Source organism: Pezoporus wallicus, unplaced genomic scaffold, assembly GCF_028554395.1.
Source record: "Pezoporus wallicus isolate ANWC-B61680 ecotype Strahan unplaced genomic scaffold, APGP_CSIRO_Pwel_v1 scaffold_3294, whole genome shotgun sequence".
Taxonomy (NCBI): Eukaryota; Metazoa; Chordata; class Aves; order Psittaciformes; family Psittacidae; genus Pezoporus; species Pezoporus wallicus.
In genome coordinates, this window is record NW_026635478.1 from 1083495 (window position 1) to 1109775 (window position 26281).

The following is a 26281-nucleotide window of genomic DNA, read 5'->3' on the forward strand; positions in this document are numbered from 1 at the left end:
GCGTTCATGAGGGTCAGATCTCCACAGCCTTAAGTCCCTGATTCAGAAAGGTACTCTACTGAAATGCCTGAAATCAATGAAATTACTTGTATACTTAACATTAAACATTGGCTTAACATTAACATAGGCTTCCAAACACACTATTAACAACAGAAGCTCTGGAAAATCAAGCTTCTTCAGAGCTAGTTAGTATCTTAGACCTGATCGTGAGGTATTTGAGGGAATAGGAGAATTTTGGTTTGCATTTTCATTCTTGGCCTTCCTGTGATGACTACTAACTATTCTATTATGCATTCTCTTTCCTTTGTGAGGCCACAGAATAGCTATTAACATGGATTCAAACTATTAATTAACAGTGAATTGCTCTTAATTCTGTTAACCACAACTAGCTTGATTCAGAGGAATACTGAGAAGTGTTTCATACAGTAAAATTAACTGGCTACTTACGCATTTGACATAAAAATGGCTTCCTTTCATATGTTTTTTCATAGTTCTAGTTCCATTTATGCTATTACAGTGTTAAAAAACTTTCAAAAATTAAATAGAACAAATGCACCAGAATCATCAGTAACTATTTCCTAATGAGGTATACTGATGATTTTCTTAAAGAAAAAAAACCCTAACACCTAAAACTGAATTGTATTTTAAAGTGTCGAACAGAAAAAAGCATAGTGTAAACAAGAAAAGGTATTTCAAAGAATTGTACGCATTTTCAATGCCATCTGCACTAAAATAGCTGGGTTTTCTTTGTATGGCAATTCCAGTTTAAACATAATATTTAAATATAGTTTAAAATTTGGGGAAGGGTGTGTGTGTGCATATATTGTTTAATGTTCTTTGAACAGTATACAGTGTTTCATGCTGCGTACAGAACCCATTTGACACAAAGTTTTGAAGCAAATAATATATTTTGTCTTTTCCCTGTGTATCAAAAATGTATTTTTCATTCTGCTTTAAATTACTATTGGAAACATAAAAGAAAATACACCCTGTGATTGTTTGAAGATAACTCATTTAGTCTCTTTGGCATCTGTAATACTGAAAAAGCTCTAGTGCCTTATCTCTGTAATTGCAAAAATCTGTTTTACATTATTTTTCCCTTTTCTCTTTTTGTAGTAATTGAACTTTATTTTGCATTGTTTCTGTGATACAGAATTCATTGTACTGTTTTAATGTACTGGTAAGCAAGATTTCAATTGCCATTCAAGGAAAGGAGCAGCAGTATCATACAACTTCTCATAAAGGAGTTTACAAAGCCAACAAAGATCCAGAATCTTTGCAATTCCTATTCTAATCTGTTCTTGCTAACTTGCAAAGTGAGCGTCGGCAATTCATGACCTATACACAAATAATGAGGAACTGTACAACTGCAACGGATTTGTTTTGTGTTTTGTTTTGTTTTTTTTGTTTTTTTTTTTAAATAAACTTTAGGAATATGTTGACCAACCCCTCACCATTCTGAAGACACGGGCACTTTGGACCTCAGAGCAGACCTCACAAATCATTCTGACCATTTAAGTAAACACTGGAATTTAATAAATAACATATTTTGTATCAACACAGAAATACACACAGTTCTTTAAAAAAATATTACCTTACACTAAAAATGCAACAACTCCTAATCCTGACAAATATACAATTTTGTGGAAGCTGAGACGGCAGGATTCCATTTCTTTGAACAGCTGCTGTACTCTCTTTTACCACCATTCCTGGACATTTTCCTTTAAGCTTGCAGACACGATGCTGACACTGCTATAATATGGTGCCTTCTTGAAAAGCTTCTATCCACCTATTAGAAAATCACTGTTAGGCAGTTGCTGGTAAAAGTGTAAATCACACTGCTTTGACTAGCTACAGATCCACACAAGAAATAATACCATACTGGCATTAGCAGTTGGTCTGTTTGTGCAAATGCCAGAAATACATTCAGTGAGTCCAAACATACAAAGCTTGCTAGAGATGTATTAGCTATCAGTACAAGGCCAGATGATAGAAGCATTGAAGGCAGTACTGGACTAAGAAATTTATCAGCTCTAGCAGTAAACGTCTTGTTAAAATTTATTACTGTACTTACACAGATACAGAGAGATTTTCTTGGCCCTAGTTGGACAAAATAGCATCCGCTGATGTAAACAGGCCAACAGCATGTTCTTTGTTTTTTTTTTAATGCTATCAAAGCAGCATTTATTCTAGAGGTTCAGCATAAGTCTCCTAACGATATTACTCAAACAAAGCTTGCATTTTAAGGTACTGAACGTTATTCCTAGCTAGAGTAAAAAAGAGTATGTCCAATTTCAAGTTTTCCTACTGATGAAAAAAAACAATTGTCTGAATAGGAAAACAATGCTATTGAATGCCTTGGATCTTTTTTTAGTTTTGTTTTATACAGTACGAATAAGGACACAGTGGAAACAAGGGAATGGTATTGTAACTAACAAGAAAATATTTGTATGCATCTGCAAGACAAAATACCCCCCAAAATCAATTAACGACTTACAGATTTTGTGTAGAGAAGTGTATTTAAGCATGTTTGCAGCTGTTCAGAATTTTCAGTTGTGCTGACTATTTTGTTTTCTTGAATATCCCTATTTGCACAAAACTATTCATGCAGCCCTTTGAATGCTTAAGTATTAATAATGGACTAGTTAGCACATGACATCTATTGTATTAATGTAAAATTCATTTGGGAGAACTGCAGTGAAACCAGTCATATAAGATAAGCATACAGGCAAGATTAATCTACTGCTTCCACGCTGAATTCTAGTCTACTCCATGATTCATATAGCAAATATTGTCTCCTGATTAATGCCCAAGCTTCTAGGTTATTTCATATAAATCACACATAATACATACATTGATAAATATGACTCCAAACTCAGACACATCAGCAGGACTTTAAATGAAACAGCTTGTGTAAGTATTCTTTGAATTCAAGCTTTTGGTCTGAACATACTAAGCATGCCAGGTGCTCACGCATATCTGCACACACACTTCAAACGTGTGTCCCTTACTTTGTAGGGTTTGCTTTATTTTCACTGCCATATATTAATTAAAAATAATTAAAATTTACAGCTGGAAATAAAAGAAGGGACACATCAGTTAATTCTTAAAACACATTTTCTGATTTCTCCAAAGGTAACATTCAATTCTCACTTCAGCAGACCAGGGATAGAGGAATAGGCTAAAAAAGAAAGGTTTTTTATTTTACCTTTCTAAAACTTTTTCATTCTCCTATATTTATTCTTTTGCAAAGGACAGTCTGCTTCTTCATTTAAAGCATTTCAGAAGTCCTAATGAAACCAGGACCTTATGTTTAAGTAATTTAAACGTTTTGTTTACATATGTTATAATATGCATTTTCGGTACATATGCTTAATCTGTGAACATTAATATTCATGATTTCTGAACCATTTTCTAGAAAAAAGTAACAAATCAAATAGTTTCTTACTTTTGAGCTGAATGGGGATCATCTGCTTTAAATATATAAAATAAAGTGTTTTTGTGCAGTAAATGGAACACTCTAGACTCTGAGTTTTCATCTTTTACTTCACTGACTGTGAATCCAAGTAAAGGCTGGCTCTCTAATGCTGCCACATCCTATTTTATGGGGGAAAAAAAGCAAACGAGACAAAATTGAGCATGTAAGACATACTAAGAAATGCATTTAGACTTACTCATGCACCATACCATTGCAACATACTATACAACAAACAGGTTGTTACAAATAGTCACGTACAAAATGCTGCTTTTTATAGTCTCCATGCATGAATCGAGGGACAGGAAATAACAAAACCTCATAGACTTCAACATAGCTGTTCCTCTTTTTATTTCCCATTTCCCTGGTAACATCTTGATATTCTTTTCTCAAGCACAGGAGTCACACTCCAAATACTTAATGACGGTTAAACTTATTTTGCTTCCTGGTGCTGAAAACTAAAGAGCTGTCCTGGGTTCAGCAGTAGCAGTCATTTTTCTCCTTCTTGGTAGCTGGTGCAGTGCTGTGTTTTGACTTTCGGCCTGGGAACAGAGCTGACAATGATGTTTTGGTTTGGCCAAGGACTTTGTGAGCCTCATGCTCTGCCAGGGAGGAGGGGAAGCCAGGAGGAAGCAGAGACAGGACACCTGACCCAAACTGACCAAAGAGGTATTCCATACCACAGCACGTCATGCCCAGGATGTAACTGGGAGTGAGCCGGAAGGGCTGGGACTGCGGGGTTGGAGGAGGTATGGGTCGGTGCTTGGTTGGGCTGGGGGGGCAAGTTACCAGTCAGCTGGTGCTGAGGTGTTGTATTCTCTTCCCTTGTTATTTCCTTTATCACTGTTATCGTTGGTGGTAGTGGTGGTGATCTGTGTTATACCTTAGTTACTAAACTGTTCTTATCTCAACCCGTGGGAGTTGCATTCTTTTTGATTTTCCTCTCCGTCCCTCCAGGAGTAGGGGGAGGGAAAGAAGGGGGGGAGTGAGTGAATGAGCTGTCTGGCTGGTTTTAAACCACGACAGAGCATAGGGAAAAAAGGTTGCTAAGCGTTTTCCTAGCCAAGTGGTTGGCTAGTACAGAGTAGCAAGAGAAGCTGCACCTTTTTACCTCCTCTTCATTTAATTTCAAAACCTGGCTAATAAGGCAACCTTTTCCCTTCCTCAGTTATCTCAATTGCTTCCTTTTTTTATGCCCAGAATTTCTGGAAGGGGGAAAAAGGAAAACATATTTTCGTCCTTTGCATATTCCAAAACAGTGTTTTGTAACTAGGCAGGGACCTGCAATGCTTCTGGAGAGTAAAAAAATAAATAATGAATGCACATAAACACCGACACATCAGGTGAAGACTTTGGTAATTGCCTCTACATTGAAACAAGAGTATCCTGAGAAAGCAACATTTCTTGATGTTGGAAAACAGTCAAGTAAGGCTTAGAAATCTGGTTTAATATCTTAGGCACCTTTTAGTATCTTAGGTAACTTTTAGTATCTCAGGTAGCTTTTAGTATCTTAAGTTTTTGTACCACTAATAAGTGGTCTTTTTAGCACTAAACTTGATATCACGTGGAACTAACAGAAGTAGTTTAACTGGAGCTTTCTGGCTAAGGCCACACTGGACCTTCCCTTGAGCCTCTAAACAATGTCTCCTGCAATGGCTCATCAGGATGAAAAATAAAGACAGCTATTCCTTAGTTTAAAGAAAACAGGAAAGAGTTAATTTTATGATTTTGATCTGCAAACTGAAGCTACTCTGGAAGGCTAATATCAGCAAAAGAAAATTTAAGGTGACTGTCACAGACAAATATGCCTTTCTTTACCCTTTGTTAAAGTCTCCTTTGCAACTACCGGGAAAGACACATTGCTGTAAAATATTTGTCAAATCTTTGCAAAAGTACCTAATCAAAGGTAGTTTTACAAATACTTGGGGTTTTACTATTGACAATGCTGTGGTGGAAATAACATCACAGTTTCTGGACATAATTCAGAAATTCAAAATAAAGATTGGCACTACAGGAGGAACAAATCTGAGCATAAACCAGGAAATAGCTAGAGTGGGAGTGGCACGAGGGTAAAGAAGGGTAATTCTTTACAAAATATCAGGCCCAGGATAGGCTGGGCCTTACATTTTGGAAGAAAAGTAAAGGATGGCAATGCCTTTAAACAGATGCCTTGGATATTTTGCTCTTCAAAGCTATTAGCAAACTATAATATGTAATACACAAAGGTGAAACCCAAGATCTTCCAGTGCTACAGTGCATCCATATATGCTGCAAGACATTATAAGATGCAATAAAACTACATCCTCAGCACATGCTCGGATGTGCCAAGCTTATACATATTGATTAGATTATTCCACACTACAACAGAACTACACATTCTAAATAAAAATAGCAAATGCCATTAGATAAGATGCATTTCTTTTTTCTACTGCCACACTGTGTATTAAATAGTAACTCCAGGCTGAAGATGACAGTTTGAGAAGAGATTTAGTCTGCTCATTTTCCAAACATTCAAGATACCATATGGAACTTCAGAACAAGATACTTCAAGATGCTTTTATAAGGTTGTCTTTGCCACTAGCCCAGCATGATGCATCCAAACAGACCTCCATGTATTCAGCTGACTCAGAACATACCTACAACTGTGCAATGGTGTGTAATGCAGAAGTACTCAAAGCTAGGTCTGGAATCAGAAACAGTGGAGCTGTATCAGCATGTTATGGTACTAAGTCACTGGGCCTTTTCAAAATACTATAATGCAATCAGACCAGTTAGCATTACGTGATCTAACTATAGCTTGTTGCCAGATGATAAAAATAAACAGCTTTGTAACAAAGAAAGTATTATCATTGGCTATTTGATTTCTAATATGTAACCTCTTACCTCACTAGCAGCATATGTATATAGCACCTTATTTTTTATAACAAACCATAGGTGTTTCCATGGTTTCTTACTGCCCTTAGATCTGTGTAGATAGCCACTCATTGTAGAGTCTTCTGTATTTGCCGAAACCTGAAGAGACAAACAAACCCCAAAAGTATGTATGCATCTGACCAGGTTTTCACAGTACAGATTTTTTTAAAACAGATCTCCAGTGCCCTGTCCTGTCAAAGACTCCAATTCTTACCCGATCTCAAGTTAATGTTGCTAATTAACTCAGACGGCTGAAAGAAAACTGATTTTGTCTGCCACCTTCTATCTGGTCTGCAAGAGAGGTTTCTGCAGTCATTAGGGTTGGAACTTAAATTGGATGCAACAAGACAAAAGAGGGCTGAAACACTGAGGATCACACACAGATGGAGAACACACATTTATGTAAGAAGAAAAAAATTACTTCCTTCCATTCCCAAAACCTCCAGCATAGGTAGGGAGAGTTTAGCTCTACCTTTCCTAATCATAAGCTAGGAGCTGAGTTGGTGTAGGCATTGACTGTTGGTGCAGTGGTAAATCACCATTCCTTGAAACATAGGGAAGCAGGAAAGAAATTAAAATTCCAACTATCTCCCTGAATCACAGTCTCACAGGTGTTTATGCAGTTTATATTCTGCTTCAAAGTTCAGGTCCCTGCCTAAAACTAAAGGGCAAGCCACTGTTACGGGCAAATTTTGACTTTGCAGATTTCTAAAGAGATGCCTAAATATGGAACTATTTTTTTCATTGTTAATATTGATGATATAATATCAACTTACTTCTTTGAGGGCTGCAGGAATTTTTTTCTGCTTTCTTCCAGAGGGAATGCTGTGTAAAACTGTAGACAAGGCACTTGATGGAGATTTATGGTTGACTGGGGATCCACTCTTAGGAGTGCACTGGTTATCTAAAATACATAGGATAAATATGGCTTTCATGTCATAGGTGACTAAACACAGGCAGTGATTCTTGGACTTTTTTCTTAAAAACAGCTGACATTTTTCTTCTGATTAGCTGTTGCAAAAATAACAATCACATTGTGTGGAATTAACTTTTCAGTATTATCATCAACAACATGAATTAGAATCTCTCAAATCACACCCAGACTGAAAAAAAAAGCCCACAAGAAAATGAAAACCACATGGATTGGTCTTGTTTGCTTACAGTCTGTGCTTTTGATGATGAACTACCTTTGCCCATATGCAGGGTGAAAATTAAGTCTTAAAAACCACACCAAAGTTTTAGAGCTGTCCTCTGCAGTTCAGCCTGTGCTTAACATCTGTTCCCCAACACTGTCCTTCAGTCCTCTACATCTGTTATCTTCTCAGCTTTTTTCAGTATGGGTGCTACACAGTTCCTCTTCCAGCATCATGCCATCATTCATGCACTTCTGGAGATTCCCATCTACAGAGTCAAATCCATACTTCTCCACTGCCACTGGCATTCCCTTTATCTCTCTTGGAAGACTTCTGCAACACTTCACTCCTTTAAAACCCTATTTTCTAGCAAGACCTACCACTGTTTCACAGCCCATCCTGGAAGGAATAGCTTCATTAAGTCTACTTCTAGAGTTGTCCCTGAGCAGAGCCCCTGCCGAGGCTCTGAAATAATAAGCAGAGCAGGAGAGCAATTGGATTGCGACCTGTACCCACTTGCTGTGCAGCTCTCTTCCCAGCTAAAAGCACCTGCAATTGCCTGCAGCACAGGAGCCTCTAGTGCCCAACCCACAGACCTGCAGGTGGTCCATACAATCCACCTTCTGCATCAACGCAGGCTCCCACCAGCACTTCAAGGGTTGCCGATGCTGCTTTCCATATCCCCATGAGAAATGTCACTGCCAGCATGCTAGAAGCCATAGCCTGATTATTTCCCTGGGGAATCACAGATTTCCTGATACCCTATAGAGCTTGTGTTGAACTGTAGCCTCTGCCAATGGGAAAGGCAGCAAACTGTTCCAGTCCCTGCTTATGGCTGCTTGCATATTTTATACTAGAGTCTTTGGCAGAATTCAGAGCAAGTCTTGTGAGATGGGACTGGATTCCCATTTCACTCAGAGATGCCTGCACTGACTTTATGTTCGTTTCTGCATAAATATAAGATGAAAAGCAATGTAACACTAGTTATCTCAAGAAGAAAGAGGTATATGGTACATGTCATTACCATAGGGCAAATGCACGTTCCTGGAAGAAAGAGCCAATGTATTGAAAATTCACTTCCTAGCTTACTCCACAGAAACTTGCTTGGGCCTTTTATAAACTCAGATGCCTAAGACTTGTCAGTGACTAGCAGAATTAGGCAGTTGAATCCAGCAGTAAGGATGAGGCACAAACATATGTTAATAAGGGCCACAAAAATAAGACAGCTTGTGAAGAATTTCTTTACCTTGTTTCTGTAGCTCCCTGAAGCAATGATCACATACTCTTGCTGGCTGGTTTTTCATGTAGTCTAAACCATGTTTATTTGATGAACAAGCTTGACAAACAATCTGGAAACAGATAAAAGCATTATTGTACATGATGTGTGCTTGTAAATCACCAAATGCTCAAAGACATTCATTTCAGCACTGTTAAGGCTGTAACAGAACCTGGTTTAAGTTTTTGGCTTTACCCTATGTCCTTATGTTCAACATGCTGCTCTTTTCCTCCTCTAAATTATAACAATTAAAATATAAAAAAAATAAATCACTGAGTTACACAAGTTAATAAACCAACATTAACAATCCATGAAGAGAAGAACAAACTTACTGTGTTACTGAACTGTTTAAATCATAAGATTTTAAAGAAATAACTAAAAATAGTAATTGCTCTCTTGACAATTTCTCTACAACACAGATGTCTCAACTGCACTGAATTCTGTATTCTCACTTGATTAAAACAAGAAGAAAGGTTTATTAGATATACCTGTCATAAGTGTTAAATATATATATATATATAGCTTGGTACCAACATAAAACCAAAAATCATTATTTATCTTATCAAAATTGGCGAGGAAGATATTTTTCCTCATTTCAGCTTACATTCTCTGTTTGTACAACGTATTTACAGAAGCGGAAGACAATTGTAAATAGTACTCCAAAACACAAAATAAGAAACATGTAACAGATTAAAAGGTTGAACACTGCTCTATTATAACACCTTGCTCTAAAACAAAGAAGCAGGCAACTCCTACATGATGGTTTTAATCCATACAATTGTGTCACAGTACAGCATTCTCTTAAAAGAGCTGTGGCACAATCAGGCTCCATCTGCATTTGTCACACAAGGAACCTGAATGACTAATGGAAAAGGTGATGACAAAATTGCCCAACCTTTCCACATGCCCTGCAGTGATGCCTTCGCCAAGTCAAGGTGAATTCACTTGTGCAGATCATACACATTGTGGCTCTAGTATCAGGGATCCAGATTGGAGCCTTTGATCCGAGCGGACTATCTTCTTCCTGTTTCTCTGGATCTGCCTGAGAGAACATAGGCAGAATATCATTGCATTCAGTGATGAGAAATAAGATTAATATTAATCAGTGATTATAGGGCAAGTCTAATTAACATTGAAAAGCCTTCTCTGATAAATTGTCATGGTTTTAAATGTTATCTTCTATTTCATCAGTGACCATTATAATGCAACCCTGAAGAGAGAGCTGTATTTAATTAGTTCAAAAAGGCTGTGTGACTTTCAAGCTTTACCAGCCTATTTATACCTTGCTTTTAGCAAGATTACAGACAGAATTGAAAACCTGGCTTGGATTTTTTTGAAGAAAATAAATGTATGAAGCAGGTAACATTACGAATGATGTATTGTTCTGTTCACTTACCATTTACCATCCTGTTGTATTATTCATTATGGAATGCCCCTTGTTTCTCTAAATACAGAGAAGCTTTGTATTCAAAAAAGGAAAAACACAACAATAACGGTGTGACATACCTCTTCAAGACTTTTGCTAGGATTAAATGTGATTCTTTTTTTTGTATATTCTTCAATTGACTTGGAGATGGCTTCTAACCACTCATCTCTTTCTGTAGCAGAACTGTTGGAGTAAAAAAAAATATAAATTTATTATTACTAACATTTAAAACTAAGAAGCAAGTGTTGATTAGAATCCCACTGGCTTTATTACACACTGACTTAACTCTCTTGCAATTTCAGTTTTATAGAGCATCTCCAGTTCCTGCTGAAACAGGCATCATTGTTTTAGCTGTCTGCATGGTGTCAGTCATTTGTGTTGATTAATGATAAAAAAGATTTCTGTGTCTGTCATTATAATGTGGATTCCCTTTCCCTCTTTCCTCTTTCCAAAACCTTGTGATTGTTTCAGGGCTTCTTCGTCATTATCATTTACTGGTCTAAATGGTGCTCCAAGAACAAAGACATGGGCCCTCCTCTTTTGAGAGGGACCCTGAAATTTCAGCAAGCTTTTCCTCCCCCCCTCCCCTTCCTTCTGCATCAAAGTGCAGTTTGTTATACTCAGCTCTATGAAACCTCAAACTTCTGTCAGGAAAAATACACTGTCTCTTCCCCAGCCTTGTGCTCCTACTGGGTCATGCTGCTTTGAAATGATTCTTCTCTTTCGAATTTTTCCATTGGATTAGCTAACTCGAAGAGATAAACATATGAGCTTCCTGTACCTCTCTATCCCACAGCTGGTGGATCACTAACCAAGTGCAAGGAAAACATTAGGCTGAAGTGGCATGGCATGGGGAGTAGGGGGAACAAGGAGTGCCTGGCACAGCCTGTAGCTACACTAAATTATGTGCAATGCCAAAGCACTTCCTCTGGCCATGGGCCCACTACCACTTTCATATAATAAAAATCCATGCTTCTCCTGTTGCAAAGGGCAGGCTCCTAGACTCCCTGTCAGCCACTAGGTCTTATTTTCACTCATGCCACAACACACATGGTAACACAGTGGGCTATATAGGCACAGTGCACTGGATTGGGGTACAAATCCATATTAAAGCAACCATTTGACCTGGCTCTGGATCAGTTTACTGACTGGGTTCATTATGCTGAACAATTGTACGAGCGCTATAGAGGGTGCTCTAAGGAAGGAAGAAGCAGTTTTGTGGGAAAGGAACAGCTTGACATGTTTAAGATGACATGTCAGCTTAAAAACGGCTTCTAAGATTTAATCAGTATCTACTACCAACATTATTTTTATTCCTTGCTTCTTAAACAGTATCAAATAAATTAATTTGGAATAAATTAATTTGAACCAGATAAATATATAAAAAGGAAAGTTGGGAAGAGGAAAGCAAACTGGATGTGCAATACCAATTACTTTTTAAAGACCTTTGTAGATGAATTTGGAAGCTTTGATCATCTTTGAACCTTTAGGAAAAATACTTTGAGCCAGGGTTTTGAATTGGATGAAACTGAGTACTATACAGAATCAGAGAGGACAAATCTGGTAAGGTTCCCCTCACAGGGAAAGCCTGTGAAGCACAAGGGGAAAAAAAACCCAGACTGTCTAGCACACACAGGAATAAAATCAAAACAAGAGGAGAGGAGATAAGACATAAGGAAGGGTAAAGCAATGTATTATTGTCTGTCCCAATATCTCACACTCTACATGGAACACTTTGTTCAGTTTATTTACTTTTGCTGCCTCATCTGGAATGAACAACTGGCCTGCATTAGCTATGTAACATCCATAACTGATCAACTCCTTTGGCTTTTCCAAAATCTGGTTACATTTAACTAGGTTCCTATATTAAATAATTACATTTAAAGTTAGCCCAGTTTTTGGAGATTAAGCGTTCCCCTATCATGTAGGGACTGATACACATGAGGCTGCTTGCGCATGAGCTATGTGGCTTATGTCCCAGTGTTCAGCTGTGGAGCTCGTGCTTGGTAGGTTTGCTAGTGCTAGCCTTTAGGATTGCTTACAGCCCCTTCAGAATTTAACAGCAAAGGCAATGCCATCAGCAACTGAATTGATGTAATGGTATAGTACAGCAAAATGGGCAGAGTTCCTTCTGCTGTCACTCCCAGCCCTCCTCCCCAGCTGCACAGCCCTACCCAGCTTCTCTCGCTGCAGGTCCAGTATTTCTTGCAGCCTCCCAAAAATAATTTTGTTTACTAAAATTGCAGGGTTTTCTTCAGGTTTTTCAAAGTTATTATTATTTATTTCTTTATTTAACAAAACAGCAGAAAACTCTGAATGGACTGCAGAGAGCCCCAGCAATTGTTATTACTGGCAAACATGTGTGCTAGGGGCACACACCACAGCTACCCAATGGAGCTAAGCAGCTCAGTGGTCCCAGGAGGGCTCTCAGAATTATACCCCTGTTGCTTTCAAGATCAGAGCCTTAGGGCACCTCTCCTAGCTGAGCTAGTATCCCATGAACTATCCTTATGTTAGGGGAAGCAACGCAGCTAGGTCTGCCTGGGGCAGCTCTTCACTATCCTTATTGAGGGGATGCTAGCCTTGAGGGGGATGGGACCAGCTGGCCTCACACCACTTCAGGCTGGCATGACTGTTGTTTTCAGGACTGAAGCTTTACTGCTGTACAGTGCCATATCATGCAGGTGTGCTAACTTGTTTCTCCAATTAAGAGATTTCTAGTACAATACTGCATTGTACCATGTAAAACAATACACATTCCTACAGCTATCCCAGGAAAACTGAAACCTCAACACAGACTAGACAAAGCAGAATAAATAAATATATAAACCAGGCAGTAAAACTAAACCTGAAATGATAAAAGACTCTTGTCTAAGTAGTAATCTACACTTCTTTTGTTAACTGGCTTACTTTTTATGACTAGCAATTTTTCACCAGCTTAATTGCTACCCTCCCCATCTCTATCCCCAGGATCATTTCAGAATCTCTTCTCTGGTATACATTCCACATAATACTTACTATTTGAAAAGACAAAAGCAAAATTTGTTTCCAATGTCTGTAAGATTTCAACAGTTTTGCAATTGGGATTTTTACCACAAAGGAATCAGTATCTGTTAGAATGAGGTGTCATCACAAGGAAGATGTAGGCTGTATTGACAAGCTACTGATTCTTTTCACATCCAGGATATTCATCAATAGGAAAAATACATTTAACTGTGAAAAAATACATGCAAGCACCTATTGCTGGTAGTTTTTCACTTGTTTCCCTCCTACATCATAATGGGCCCAGGACTCACAGATGGGTAACAATCTGAAAACCGCTATTTTACACCTGGGGCCCTCAGCACCTCCTTTATCCCCAGCAAATGCAACCTCCCATCACTGTTGTGTAACTTAGGGCTCTGACATACACACAGCTTCCAGCAAGTATAAAAATAACAGAACTGAACACTGCAGAGATGCAAGATCAACAACACTAAAAAAGAAAGTAAATCAGAGCAGCTTTAGTTGGTAATGTGAGGTTAATTCCAGTAATTGCAAGGTCAAAACAAAAACATGTCACAAACTCTGCCCAATTTCATGAAAATGTTATATATAAGGGGTTTTCCCCATGGGACTAGCATGCATTTTACAGGAGCTGCTTTTAATCTACCACTTAATCAGTTCCTCAAAGGGACAAGTCTGTCATGTTTTGTGGAAGAAGGTAGGCTGTATTTCAAGATGACAATCTTTTTACAGGTTCCAGTGATTTCTTACAATTTTCTTAAATGACTGAATTCAAAGTGAAACACTGTTTCAAGTCAAGCAGAGATAAATCCACATTGCCTACTGCAATCGCATAAATGTCTTCATGTATTTGTGTGACACCCAGTCACTGAGGCACCTAAGCAGTAAGGGCCTGCTCACATTAGACTGAAGCAGAATCACACTCTAAACTGTGACATGCATTTTTTTTCCCCACTGTGCAAATGAACTATGAGAAACATTTAAATTTGTTGAAGGAGTATTTTTGTATTTTTCAAGTCTATTGTTATAAATAACTATTGCTCAGACAGTCAAACTACTTCCTTTGGCTACTTTGACATGGTTAACCTTGGTCTACCCCTCAGCTAGAGATAACTGCTGTCTTTGTGCAGACATCCTCATGTCGGTGCTTACAAGGTCACACAAAAAGAAGCGTCTGCCCTTGCTCAGCTTTGCTAAACAAAAGAAAAAAACATGTCTTCCTTCACTGGTATCAGCACCGTCACAAATATCAGAACACATGAAACTTCAACTCAAATGTAGCAAAACCAACAATCCACAAAACCAGCTCTTTGCTAAAGGCATCTCACTGAAGGCAGACCAGAGTTACTCTGGCTTAGTGGCCATTTATCCTTTTCTTCTAAACAGAGAATTTGGTTTTCTGTTGAAGACAACCACTGTTCCAATAATTGCTGCCATTTCCATAATTTCAGGTTCACTGAGATCCATTTCTTGTTTCAATTACACTGAAGACCAAGATGACTTCTTCCAATTTATATCAGTTACCAATGATGATATCGAAATTTATTGTCATGCTTCATATCCTGTCCTGTTAATGCATGAACTTAATGCATAAGTAACTTTGGAAGAACAAAAAAAAACCACTGAAAAGCAAAGCCTAAAATTAACCGAAACAAAAATATTTGATTTCTTCTTCCTCTCAAGGGAAGGCAGTGAGAGGATAGTGTTTCTGTTCAAGTTTCTGAAGGTGTATAAGCTGAACAGCAGGAGCCAAGCAAGAGTTTTACTCACTCCAATTGTTAATGGTTCTGAGAACAGCAGAATCCCTACCAGCTGTAGCTTTAAGCCCAAATTGCTCAAATATCAGCTACATTTACTGTATCTTTTGTGCTTCTATCCATCATTTCACAACAGGCAGTCTTCCTTACAAGTTAGGGTGAACTGTATGAGAAACTAGAAATTCATACGGTATCTGTGAAACTTATTACATGTGATCAGGCTTCCTTTCTGCTGGCCCATTTAAAAATAAACTTAAATTTTCAAAATTAGATTTTGAATGTGAACAGAAGTAGATTAGAACAAAGCCTACCTTATTTCCAGAAATCCATCTGGCATTCCCTCTGTTCTGTAACTACTCCAGCCAAAGGTAACTTTGCATTACATAAGTGCACAATGAGCTATAAAAAGCTTACATGGCGTTTTCATTTGTAAGACTTACCTTGCCGAAAGAATGAAGGATCTCTCTACGCTTTCAATGTTCAGTTCATTCTGATATGCTTCCTGGGTTGGCTTTTTAACCTTCCATTAAGAGAGAAAACTTGACATTCAAACTGAAATGGTACTTTCACAGTCACTTTAGTTTTACTTACTGTAAAATCCCTTACACTTTAGTTTTACTTATTGTACAATCATTTACACTTTAGTTTTACTTACTGTGAAATCCCTTACACTTTTACTGGTACATTGGAAAGAAAAATCTCTGCTCATACACCTCAGAGGGCCCAGCTATGATAAAATTACATGCAACCCAAATTTTTATTTCACTGTGGCCTATACTAACACTGGTGACACACAGGCCAATGAAACTCCTGCTGTGCTTCAACATGCCCAGGCCCATTGCCCTCTAATTACCTCCTGCAGCTGGGCACAAAAAGGCACTGCTGCTGCTACAGGAGAAGATTCAACCTGCCTGTGTACCCCACAATGGGTATCTGCCCCATACCTCCAAGGGCTGGATTGCCCTGCTAACCCTTCTGAGCTACCAAGTTTCAAATATAAGGAGGTTTAAAAGCCAAGAGTGGTTTCTGAGCCACCATGACACATCTGCTGGCAGAAGTGATTTTGCAGCTCTGCCTGCGAAAGCTCGGACTTGGGTGCCAGACCTGCACTGCAGCTGGACTTGGTGCTTTTATCTGACAGGACCAGAGACAAGTTACTTCATTCCCAAGGCAATGGTTTGTTGTTCCCACTGTCATGTCAGAGATTATGTCAATATATGGCATGTGTGTCCCTTATCACTACCCAGAGGGGCTCAGGGCTTAACTTTTGTGGTTTTCACAAAGGCTCAGAAGCAAAAGCCATGTCTCCCCTCACTATCAGATCTCTATAAACCACGGAGATTTAATCCACCAGAGATTTCACAGGCCTAAGCTCTGCACGTAGGCAATAAAAAGCAGTTACAAAGCAAAAGAGAGGCAATCTCAGGAAGTAGGCAGACTGTTCCAGAGTAGCACAATACTGGATGAAATGCAGGTGAGATCATCCTGCAGCAACACAGGTTTTTTAGGGAAACCTAGATAGCAATCCCACAGGCCATATTATGCAAGAAAGATTCAGCCTGTAGGACTCCTCTGGAACGTAAGCATCTTTAAATCTCTTTCCAACAATAAACATAGTTGTGTTTTGAACATTTGAAGGCCTGAGTTTAAATAGATTTGGAGAAAGACTCTTCTAACAAGTGACTCACCTTCATTCCAGCCAACGACAGCATGTTGTTAAGTTTATACATCCCTGACTGAACCGGGGTTGTATACAACAGGGCATCATTGAACTGTAATACAGAAGCAATGTTTTTTAATGACTGAAGACTGTTTAGAGACAGATAATTTCAGATGCATTTTACTGGAAGTACAGAACTCATACAGCATTGAGATCAACTGTCCAGAAGGGCATGTTCTACTTCCTATTATTCCACTTAGAACCCAAGAAACATTTTCATGTATGAATTTAGGTAACAATAGGTGTCTATTTATATCATCCTTGTGTAAATATACATTTGGCACATGACTAAACAGTGCACGGATGTCAAAGAACAGGCTGTCAAAAAGGACAAAGATGTTTCTCGTGTACACAGCTGTACTGCATAGCAAGCTACTTTAAAAGAATATTAGAATTAAGCATTCAAACAAAGCAAAACATTCCAGAAATTCAGAGACAGTAGAATTAAGATTAGTAATTTATGCTTATAAGGACAAACTTATCCGCATGTATCATGTGAATTTTACCAGCTTAAATGTGCATCTACTGTTTATTTCCTGTTCCACCAGACTTGGCTTCATTCACTGCACTTACTGAACAGCTATTGAGATTTATTTGTTGTTCAACAAATGGATCCAAACTTCGCTAGTGCACATAAACATAGACCAGAAAACTGAACAGCCTCATCTGTGAGGTTCTTTGCAAAATAACCAAATGTTTCACAAGCCTTCACATGATCAGTGGAAAAATTGCTGGTGAAGTGTCTGAAGGCATAAACACTAGCCTGCACAGTATTTATATTTATATATATTTATATTTATATTTAAATCCCCCCCCCCAAATACCCCAAAACTCACCACCTCCAAAACTAAAACAAATAAAATCCAAGCTAGATCTACTCAAATTTATAAACATCTGATTTGGGAAGTCCAGCTCGACACAGCACCAGATTTTTGAGAGTATTACCATAACTGACAGAATTTGCAATTATCTCCAATTATCTCAGTGCTTTATATGCTACAACCTCCAGAGCATAAGACAGTCACTTGCAAGCTTAGAATTCCTACTCCATGACTGCCTAGGGAAATACTTATTTGTACTACTGTAACTACAATGCAGATTTCAGCTAGGACTGTGGACCAGCAATGCCACATATTACACATGGCAGCAGTTGCCTTACCATCTAAATAAAAGGGATAAATAAAAGTTCAAGTGGAAACAGGAACTTCAGGGATGCACAGAAGTTTCAAAACAAACAGTAGCAGAGACAGGAAAAGAACCCAGCACTTAACTTCCAGCTCAGTGCCCTGCCCAGGATGCAGGGGGCTTGTGCAGGGGAAGAAGGGAGGAGAAAGGAGGGAGAAAGAGAGAGAAGGGTAAAACAGCAGCCATGGAGTTGTAGGTTTTACGATCTGGTACAGCTAAGTGGGATGGAATAACTGTTAGCTTTTGCACTACCACAACAGCATCTTCGCATAAAAGTGCTCAGATTTTAAATGAGCCTTGTTCAAACAATACATTTTAATAATCAACAGTTTTCTATTAAAATTAGCATGTATGCTAATAGATGATCTCTCCAAATTAAAACTGTGCAAGTAACACAGCAACAACTGGTCATTTTATCCATTACCTGCACTTATTAGTTACTTATGTTTGCGGTGCAATGTTTCAACCACTTTAAATTACATTAGCGTTAGGTACACAGCAACATATACAGTGCCTTACCAGAAAAAACATTCGTGGCTGCATGACCTTCCGGGACAGCTTCATCAGTGTTCCCTCCTTCAGAAAGACCTAGCAAATTAAAACAAGACATTTGAAGCCTAGCTTCTCATGGCACAAGCTGTACAGATGAGTTGACTTCATCATCATCATTCTTATTATGATTATGGTTATTACTACTACACTAGAGGTGCTGCAGAAGTTTTGGGATTCAAGACCCCTTTTCTGAGAAAGGCTGTTCACTCTTAGGTTTCTCTAAAAGTGAGTGTGAATGGCTGCATTAGTTTTCCACACTTGAAACCATGCTTGAGGAAAAATAAACCGCCTCCAAGACCTGGCAAGGAATCGCATACTAAAAATCACAAGTTTTCATCAGATAAATGTCTAAGCCCCCCCCACACACACATATGGAGAAGCAGTATTCATTTGACTTTTAGAACTGAGTAATTAAGTGATGGACCATTTTTCTTCTTGGTAAATGCCAGCTTCAGTACTTTGCATATCATCTGTGCTGCACTTTTACTGCAATCTGCTGAATGCCATCTGGAGGACCTACCCTTCCTGGCTGTACAATCTCGTGGTGTCCATTTAAACTGTACTGGATCTGCATAAGTTTCTGAAAGTTATCCTACAGGGAGAAAAAGCAAAAGGTAAGTAATTGCCCTTGCACCCATGACTTGAAAAAAGTTTTAGTCAACCAGCTTTGTAAATCAAAATACTTACTCCTTGCTTCATGATGTCGTTGGCATGGTTTGCAACTTCTATGACAACAGCTAGGGCATCTGAAGGATGAAGAGATGGTGATTAGGTTATACAGACTAGTTAGCATTGGTATTTTGTAAAGCATGGGTACAATATTGCTCTTCCACAACACACAGAGATTCAAAAACCAGTCACTGCATCCAGGAGCACTTCCATAGATCCCAGAGTCTTTGGATCATGGTTTAATAAGTGCACTAGCAAGTCATTGCTTCAACCAGCAGTGCTGATCATTTCTTACAGTTAATCAAAACAGTATAAAAGCAAAATTAAATTCTAGATTATCACATAAAGAATTACTTTAATTTCACTGTCTTGGCATACAGCAGAAAAGTTAACATTTTAACAGAAACTATGCATTTTTTTCCATTTTAAACAATTGTCTCCAGTGCCAGTCATAGACTACTTAGAAAAATTATCTAAATCTTTGTGATTTCTTTATTCTGCCTTTAGTTTTGTTGCACCTCAAGATAACAGTATAAAGTTCAAATTTCTAAATGTAAAATTTTTAATACCAGAAGAAAAACAAAAAAAAAAAAAAAAAGAAGAAAGAAGAATCTCTCAAAGGGAAGAGTTGCCGAAGACAAGAGATTTTATTAAGTACTGATATTCAATAATTAGCAATTACAATTCAATGATTGTAATATATGCTATGGTGTAACTGCAAAAAGATGTTACATAAAATGATTATGTAAACAGGGAGTGTATATGAGAGAGAACTCATCCAAGGTTCTCATCCAAAAACTTGTAATTTACTTAAGTAGGAAAAGAAAAAAAGAAAAAGATTAATTTAATTGAAACCTGGAACAACTGCTTTGATAAAATGTAGTCTCTAAAGTATTTAGCATCTTCTCAGTAACGGAAATACTTCAAATAAAGCAACTACATCTGCTTAAAAGTGCACAGAGAAGTCTACTAAACCAGGTAAAAGCAAGGCCTTGTTTTTTTTCCCAGATAATCATTAGAATATTAGTACTGTAGAATGTATATATTTCCCTTATTGTTGAGTTCATATTCAGGAAGAAAGCATGTTAAAAGGTGCACCATTTGAACTGAAAGGTTCAGAGAGTCATGAAGGCATACAAGAAACTAAACTAAGATATGGACAAAAAGATCCTAAATTAATCTAAGGAGAATTTTTGTTTCCATTAACCAAGGCAATGCAAGCACGAGTCAAACAGTTAAAAAGCATAGCATATATCAAGCATTTTATCAAAATTTTAGTTTAGATATAGATGTCATGATGTCAGCTGAGCCTGCTGAAAAATAGCTGGTGGTCTCCTGCTAGGAAATGTTGGAGCTGCTCCAGCCAAAACATTCCACCAGCTCCCATTCACTTGAAAGAAATGAAGGGAAATTTAGCTAAATTCACAAAGACAGGAACGAGTACCTGATTTTTTTGTTATAATTTCCTTCATCTGTCAGCTATTATATCTATTAAAAACCTAAAATTTTACTGACTCACTTCAAGAAAGTGTGAAGAAAGTTAGAGAAAAATTTGTGGTTATTGAAGGGAATGTTCCAGAATCTCAGGGCTACTTATACAGCCAACACTAAACAAAACTAAACAACAACAGAAAATAATCCATAGGGCCAAAGTCCATAAACAAAGTGGGTTTTGGCAGGGAAGTGCATTCCATTTCTTATACCACTTAGCTGGAATTAGTGTATTCAAGTGAAGGCCATCAGGAAGATGTGTTATTAGGGTTTTTTTCCAAGAATACTAACCATCACTAAACCTGGTCTTCCCCTCCCCGACCCTAATTCAATTAAACAACTAAGCAAAGTCAGATTCAGTTAAGCTTAACTGTCACAAGAAAAAACTTGACGAGTAAGGATTCTTACTCAGTTTCAAAGTTAGACTGTGGAACATGTCAAATGCATAAAGCTAACACTGTTATTGTTACAACTAAGCTGCTGCTTTTATCTTTGATATAAGAAGGGAGAAAAAAATATTGTGGAAGTTACAACTACAAAAACCACAGAAGCTGGAGAAATTACAAGAAAATGTAAAATAAAATATGTTGCTCATTAATAAAGTTAATTTATTTTTTTATTATTATTTTATTAATAAAATTATAAAGTTGCTAATTTTTCAAGCGGTCAATTATTTAATGTGCAGTGCAAGCACTGGATTGTTAACAGCCATAAGAAATGCAAGGCAAACTTTTCTCTCTCTTAATCATTTAAAATATTTTTTTATATTTTCAATATACTAAAACAAACATGTCTAAATGTCCTAAGGAAGATAGTTACTCAAAAAATTTATGGCACTGCATCAGCATATAAAGCTATAAGAAAGCAAACTTGGCTCAGTGCACTGAAGACACTCCTTTATTGCAGTCCAGTCAACTGCATCTGCACAACCTTCCTAATGGGCTTGCACAAATGTCACTAAAGAGACTGAAATAAGTGACAGGAGCTCACACAAACGAAATGGAGACGTTGCCTGGGAGCATTTTTGGAACTAATGAGGTATGCACATGGAAGAAGGAAACAGTCTGAATGTGCATTGCACCACTACACTCAAGTTAAACTAGCTTAATACCAAACTACCATGAAACACACTGTCCTCTTCCATCACAGCTGTTCCTTCCCATTTCCTCTTACGTCTTTTCCCCTCACATGCAGGCAAAGTTGCAGAAGTCAGTTGTGTTTGTGCAACTTGTAACAAGCCAAACTGGAGAACTCCTCAGTTTAAATATAACCCAGAGCAGCTCCTTGATCTTGTTCACTCCCACCACACTAATGGTTGTCCTGGCACAAAGAGAGAGGCAGTCAGAAAGGCCCATAGCTGGGGGAGAGCAGCTGGTAGACCAGACTGCCTGTCATGAAAGGTCTACCAATGCAAGGACTGCCTCTTTCAATAGCAGCGCCCAAAATATCTGCTTAAGCTGCCTGTTCAACTTCACTTGTATCTCCTGGTTTCAATTCAAGGGTGAGCTGATACAACTGTAATCTTGAAACATTTTTGAAACACAAGCAGTATTTCTGCTGAGAAACTTAGAATTAAATAGAAAACATTTATATTACTGGCTTAGTGTCTTGCATGCATTTGAAATTTAGATACGTTTTCATATGTACATAAGCTATTTTTCCTTTAATCTAAAGAGACATTTACCTTGAGTATCCCTATAGTCTGCAGATTCTTCTAAAAGATTCTTTAAATAATCTGTATAAAGAAAAAAATAATATAGAGATAGTTTTGTTAAAGAAATAAACAGCACCAGAGACTAGCAAAAAACACCCTTTTCCTGGAAGTCTGCTTTTCAGGCAGATCTGTGCCACAGAGATCTTCTGCTAAATCTTTTAAATCTGTCAAAGTAATTACAAAAGAAAAATTAGCATTTCTATGACGAAAGCCTATTGTGATATCTTGCTCGGGGCAGTGCAAGATTTCACAATTATGACCTCCCCCACCCCCTATGTTCAAATAGGCATTTTTTATTATAAATTATCAGTTTAGTTCCTCAGCCACGAGGTGGCACCCTCAATCCATTAAAGTGTTGGCAGCTTTAAAATCTGTTTTACTTAGCTAAAATTAACTCCAAGTGTATGGCTATACAAGAAAACATCCCCCTCGAGTTTTCATTCCCTGGTATAGTGTCTAGCTCACCAAGATTACAATATCCTGTTAAAGATTAACATATATATGTTAATATATATGTTAATCAGTAAAAAGTCCATCTACTCTTTACATGCTACAGCTTTGAACTGCTTCATATTGACAGAAATCAAATCAGAAACTTTCAAAGAAATATACATTTCAGATTGATAATAACAACACTGATTTATAATTAGCTTTTAAATGAGGTATTAAGATTCTGGCAGACCTACAGAAAACTAATCGTATGTGCTCTAGCAAGCGTTCAATTTTAGCTTTTCTGTTGTACAAGTTTCATGTAGGAGTGATATAACTCCCATATGGTTGCCCTACCCAAATTCATTCTTTTACTCAAGAAGGATCAGGAGCCAATTGTTCCTGCCTTCATGAGATGTCTTGCTTCATGCGTGTCCCTCAGAGACCACTCAGTGTATTGTAAGCTTTTCCTTATGTAAATAAAAGATTAAAAAAAAAGAAAAGGAATTATGAGACATGTTTCTGCAGTAGTAATGCTGTGAAGAGTGTCACAGTTAATGAAACCTTGGAGAAAACCAGAACTACAGGAAGACAAATACCTGGCACTGAAATCTTATTTTTTGGCAAAGACCTAAGGGAGGATTCAAGAGAGAACCATGAGCAGGTTGGAGTGAGGGAAGAGGAACCAGCTGGGGTCTCCTGCAGGGAAGTGGGGAGGGAATGCTGGGAGGTCTGTCTGGCTGGGACGTGAGAACACCCACAGCCTTCTGCTCTCCGCAGAGTCTTGTCTGATCATTAGCAGGCGCTGGGCAACGTGTGATCTTTTTAAGACAAGTCTGACATTGCCACCAAAACCTCTCCAGCTATACTCATAAATACCACATCCTTCACATCCCTCAAGATCTCATGCTGTAGCAGCTACCAGGCATTGCAGTGCAATACTTAGGTGGACGCATGTTCCATTAAAAGCAAAACTCATCTTACTTCACCTCAGATTATGCTGATAAAAAGCTGGTGTGAGAGAAACCGTGGGAACCGCATCTTGGCATATTTGTGCTTTATGACATGGTCCCCAAAACAACATTTTACACCAGCAAATGGAAGAGGGAAAATCAGAGATTTTAACAAAAAAGTATTCATTTAAAACTCTGTTTTTAAAAAAGGCAGCTTTTGCATTACAAGACTGAAGCAGTCAATAAAACTGTAAAATCCTGAAAGTGATAAATACATAATTTTGATCTTGACACTCCCTATGCATATCTGGTAAGTGGACCTCAGTTCATAGCTAAAGCTCTGCTTTAGAGAAGCATCAGAACAGATATTTTTAGTCTCTTCTGTGAATACACACTGTAAATTCTGTGCTTGCAGCAACCTTCTGGAGGTACGGGCTTAAACTATACAGACAAGTGGGTTTCACAAACAGGAATAACGTCACAATAAAAAATTATCAAAAATATTCCTAGCTAAAATAAACACAGAAGTCAAATACTGAGGTGGAATTGTATTGACTGTCTTTGCCAGAAAAAAAATCCCCTCTTCAATGTGCTTTAGTTGTTCAGACTAGGAAGACCTTAAGCATACCTCCAGAAAGGCAGACTTAGAAATTAAAACTCGTAACTCTGCTAGATACCCCAAAATACAATAAAAATCTACACAAAACCATACCATTCCTGTGACAAAATTTCCCTATGCCCTGCCTCTACCTGACAGCAGCCAGCAATTCTCTTTCATGTTCCTGAGGAGCAGTGACTATCACTTCTGCTACAAGTTCTCTTCTGCTTCATTAACTACTTTTTGTTTCAGGTTGTCTAATTTTATTAAGTTAAACGCTAAGCAATCCTTCCCCAACAGAGTAACTGGCCTGAAGTCTGACAACTCTTTCTGACCTGCGAAGGAGCAGTGAGCTCAAAGGCTTGTTTTTCAACCCCTCAGCCTCTCAAACACAAGACTCTCCACAAACCTGATGTTGAGAAAAAGAGAGGCTTATCATACAACAAAGAGCCCGTTCATACCGTACAGTCTCAAGTCCTCTACTCAAATCAGAAGTTTTTGGGAGGAGAGAATCACCTCTCTTTTATTTCCATTAGAAATCAGAGGCCTCTAATTAACCTCTCCCCAGACCCAGTATTTGCCAGTATGTGAAGAAGTGAAAGCTCTCTTGCTGGATGGAGAAGCTGTACAATTAAGCAGAAGCACAGCTGAGCTGTGCCTCTCCTTGGCTTGATTTATATGAGTCCACCTGCTCCTGCTTTTGTTAGCACAAAAGTAACTCCACTTCAAAGCACACAGCAACAATCTTGTGATGCGACCATGTAGCAGCAGGTTACCAGTACAAAGCTGTCCCACTGACACAGAACATCTAAATAGCAAGAAATCCCTGCTGACTCAAGCCTAGCAGCTTCATTTCCTGGATTATTTTTGCTCCTCTACACTCACCCACTGCCCCCTCCTCCCTTGCCCACAGATCCCCCCGTTTTCAGCCTGGGCAGCTGCTGCATCACTGCATCTCACTCACTGCAACAATAGGCCCAAGTGTTTTGTGTGCCCTCCAAATATTTTGCACCACAAGTTTATGTACAGATTGCCCTATATTACACAGAGGTGCTGCAAGGTAACAGAGCAGACGGGTCATACAGACAGATATGTAAGAGGGAGAATCTCAAGGATGACAGAAATGCATGATAGATTGAACAGACTGAAAATGAAACAGATCCAAAATAACACTTCCAGCCCCAGCACAATTAAATTTTTAGTCTGATCTCTTTTAACGCTCGCATTGAACAAAAGAAATTATTTTTCTGAATCAGCAGCCAGCATTGAAATCCCATTCCTGTCAACTGCATTTGCAGGTTCATTTAAATCTGGGCAGCCACAGTAAGGTCTGCAGACTGGGGACACTCACAGCAACCCCCATCACTACAGAATCATTTTTTTTCAGGTCTAAACCAGCTTGTTCTAGCCACAGTAACAGTTAATGATCACAAGTAATTGCCCTTCAACACCTGAGTTCTGTTTCAGTGCCATTCACCTCAGACATCTCTCGCTTTGCTATGTATATTGACAATGGCATTTACTCCTTCCTGATCCTCTGTTCAACCTTTTTAATATAAACTTTTGAACTTATCCAAAGCTCTGCTGATTTTGGACGTTTTAAGATAAAGCAACTCACCAAATGCCATTTTATGGTGTGATTTAATCAATAAGAGTCACTAAGATTTTCCCCTACAAAATAATCTATTTAATAAGGGGGTTTCACCCTTTTTTCAACACCTGTGACTTTAATGAGATGATTAAAATAAAAACAGTCAACATTAGTAACTTGGTAACTGCTGTATAACACTTAAGTCTGTATCTCTCACAGCATCACTAGTCTAAGTACTTGCTGGGGAAATGCCAACAAGCTGCTACAGAGCCCAAAAGAAAGGTCACAGAGCATTTATTTTGCAGTTACTACATAAACAGAGGCTATTTTTAAATTGTTCATCAAGAAGCAATGGCTTTCAAAAACAATGCCTTAAGTATTTCCAAATCCTTA

The 26281-nt window shown here is 38.2% G+C and overlaps 1 protein-coding gene and 1 long non-coding RNA gene across 3 annotated transcripts in view; both read right to left on the reverse strand.

The window, feature by feature from the left end:
• Positions 1 to 1513: 1513 nt before the first annotated feature.
• FGD6 (FYVE, RhoGEF and PH domain containing 6) overlaps positions 1514 to 26281 on the reverse strand; it is a 70368-nt gene continuing 45600 nt past the window's right edge. The window contains exons 9-21 of one of the 2 annotated variants that reach the window (XM_057424869.1): positions 22288 to 22338; positions 19131 to 19189; positions 18964 to 19035; positions 18411 to 18479; positions 16675 to 16758; positions 15427 to 15506; positions 10304 to 10406; positions 9693 to 9839; positions 8768 to 8870; positions 7165 to 7292; positions 6359 to 6487; positions 3449 to 3597; positions 1514 to 1789 (exon numbers count right to left, since the gene is read on the reverse strand). In XM_057424869.1, the coding sequence (XP_057280852.1) occupies positions 1753 to 1789; positions 3449 to 3597; positions 6359 to 6487; positions 7165 to 7292; positions 8768 to 8870; positions 9693 to 9839; positions 10304 to 10406; positions 15427 to 15506; positions 16675 to 16758; positions 18411 to 18479; positions 18964 to 19035; positions 19131 to 19189; positions 22288 to 22338 (1211 nt within the window). In that variant the 3' untranslated portion in view covers positions 1514 to 1752. The remainder of the gene's footprint in view (positions 1790 to 3448; positions 3598 to 6358; positions 6488 to 7164; positions 7293 to 8767; positions 8871 to 9692; positions 9840 to 10303; positions 10407 to 15426; positions 15507 to 16674; positions 16759 to 18410; positions 18480 to 18963; positions 19036 to 19130; positions 19190 to 22287; positions 22339 to 26281) is intronic. The other variant, XM_057424877.1, reaches the window with a different exon arrangement.
• LOC130607633 (uncharacterized) lies at positions 3609 to 4947 on the reverse strand. The gene is made up of 2 exons (XR_008974296.1): positions 4497 to 4947; positions 3609 to 3933 (listed from the first exon to the last, which is right to left on the reverse strand). It is a non-coding gene; the product is annotated as an uncharacterized LOC130607633 (long non-coding RNA).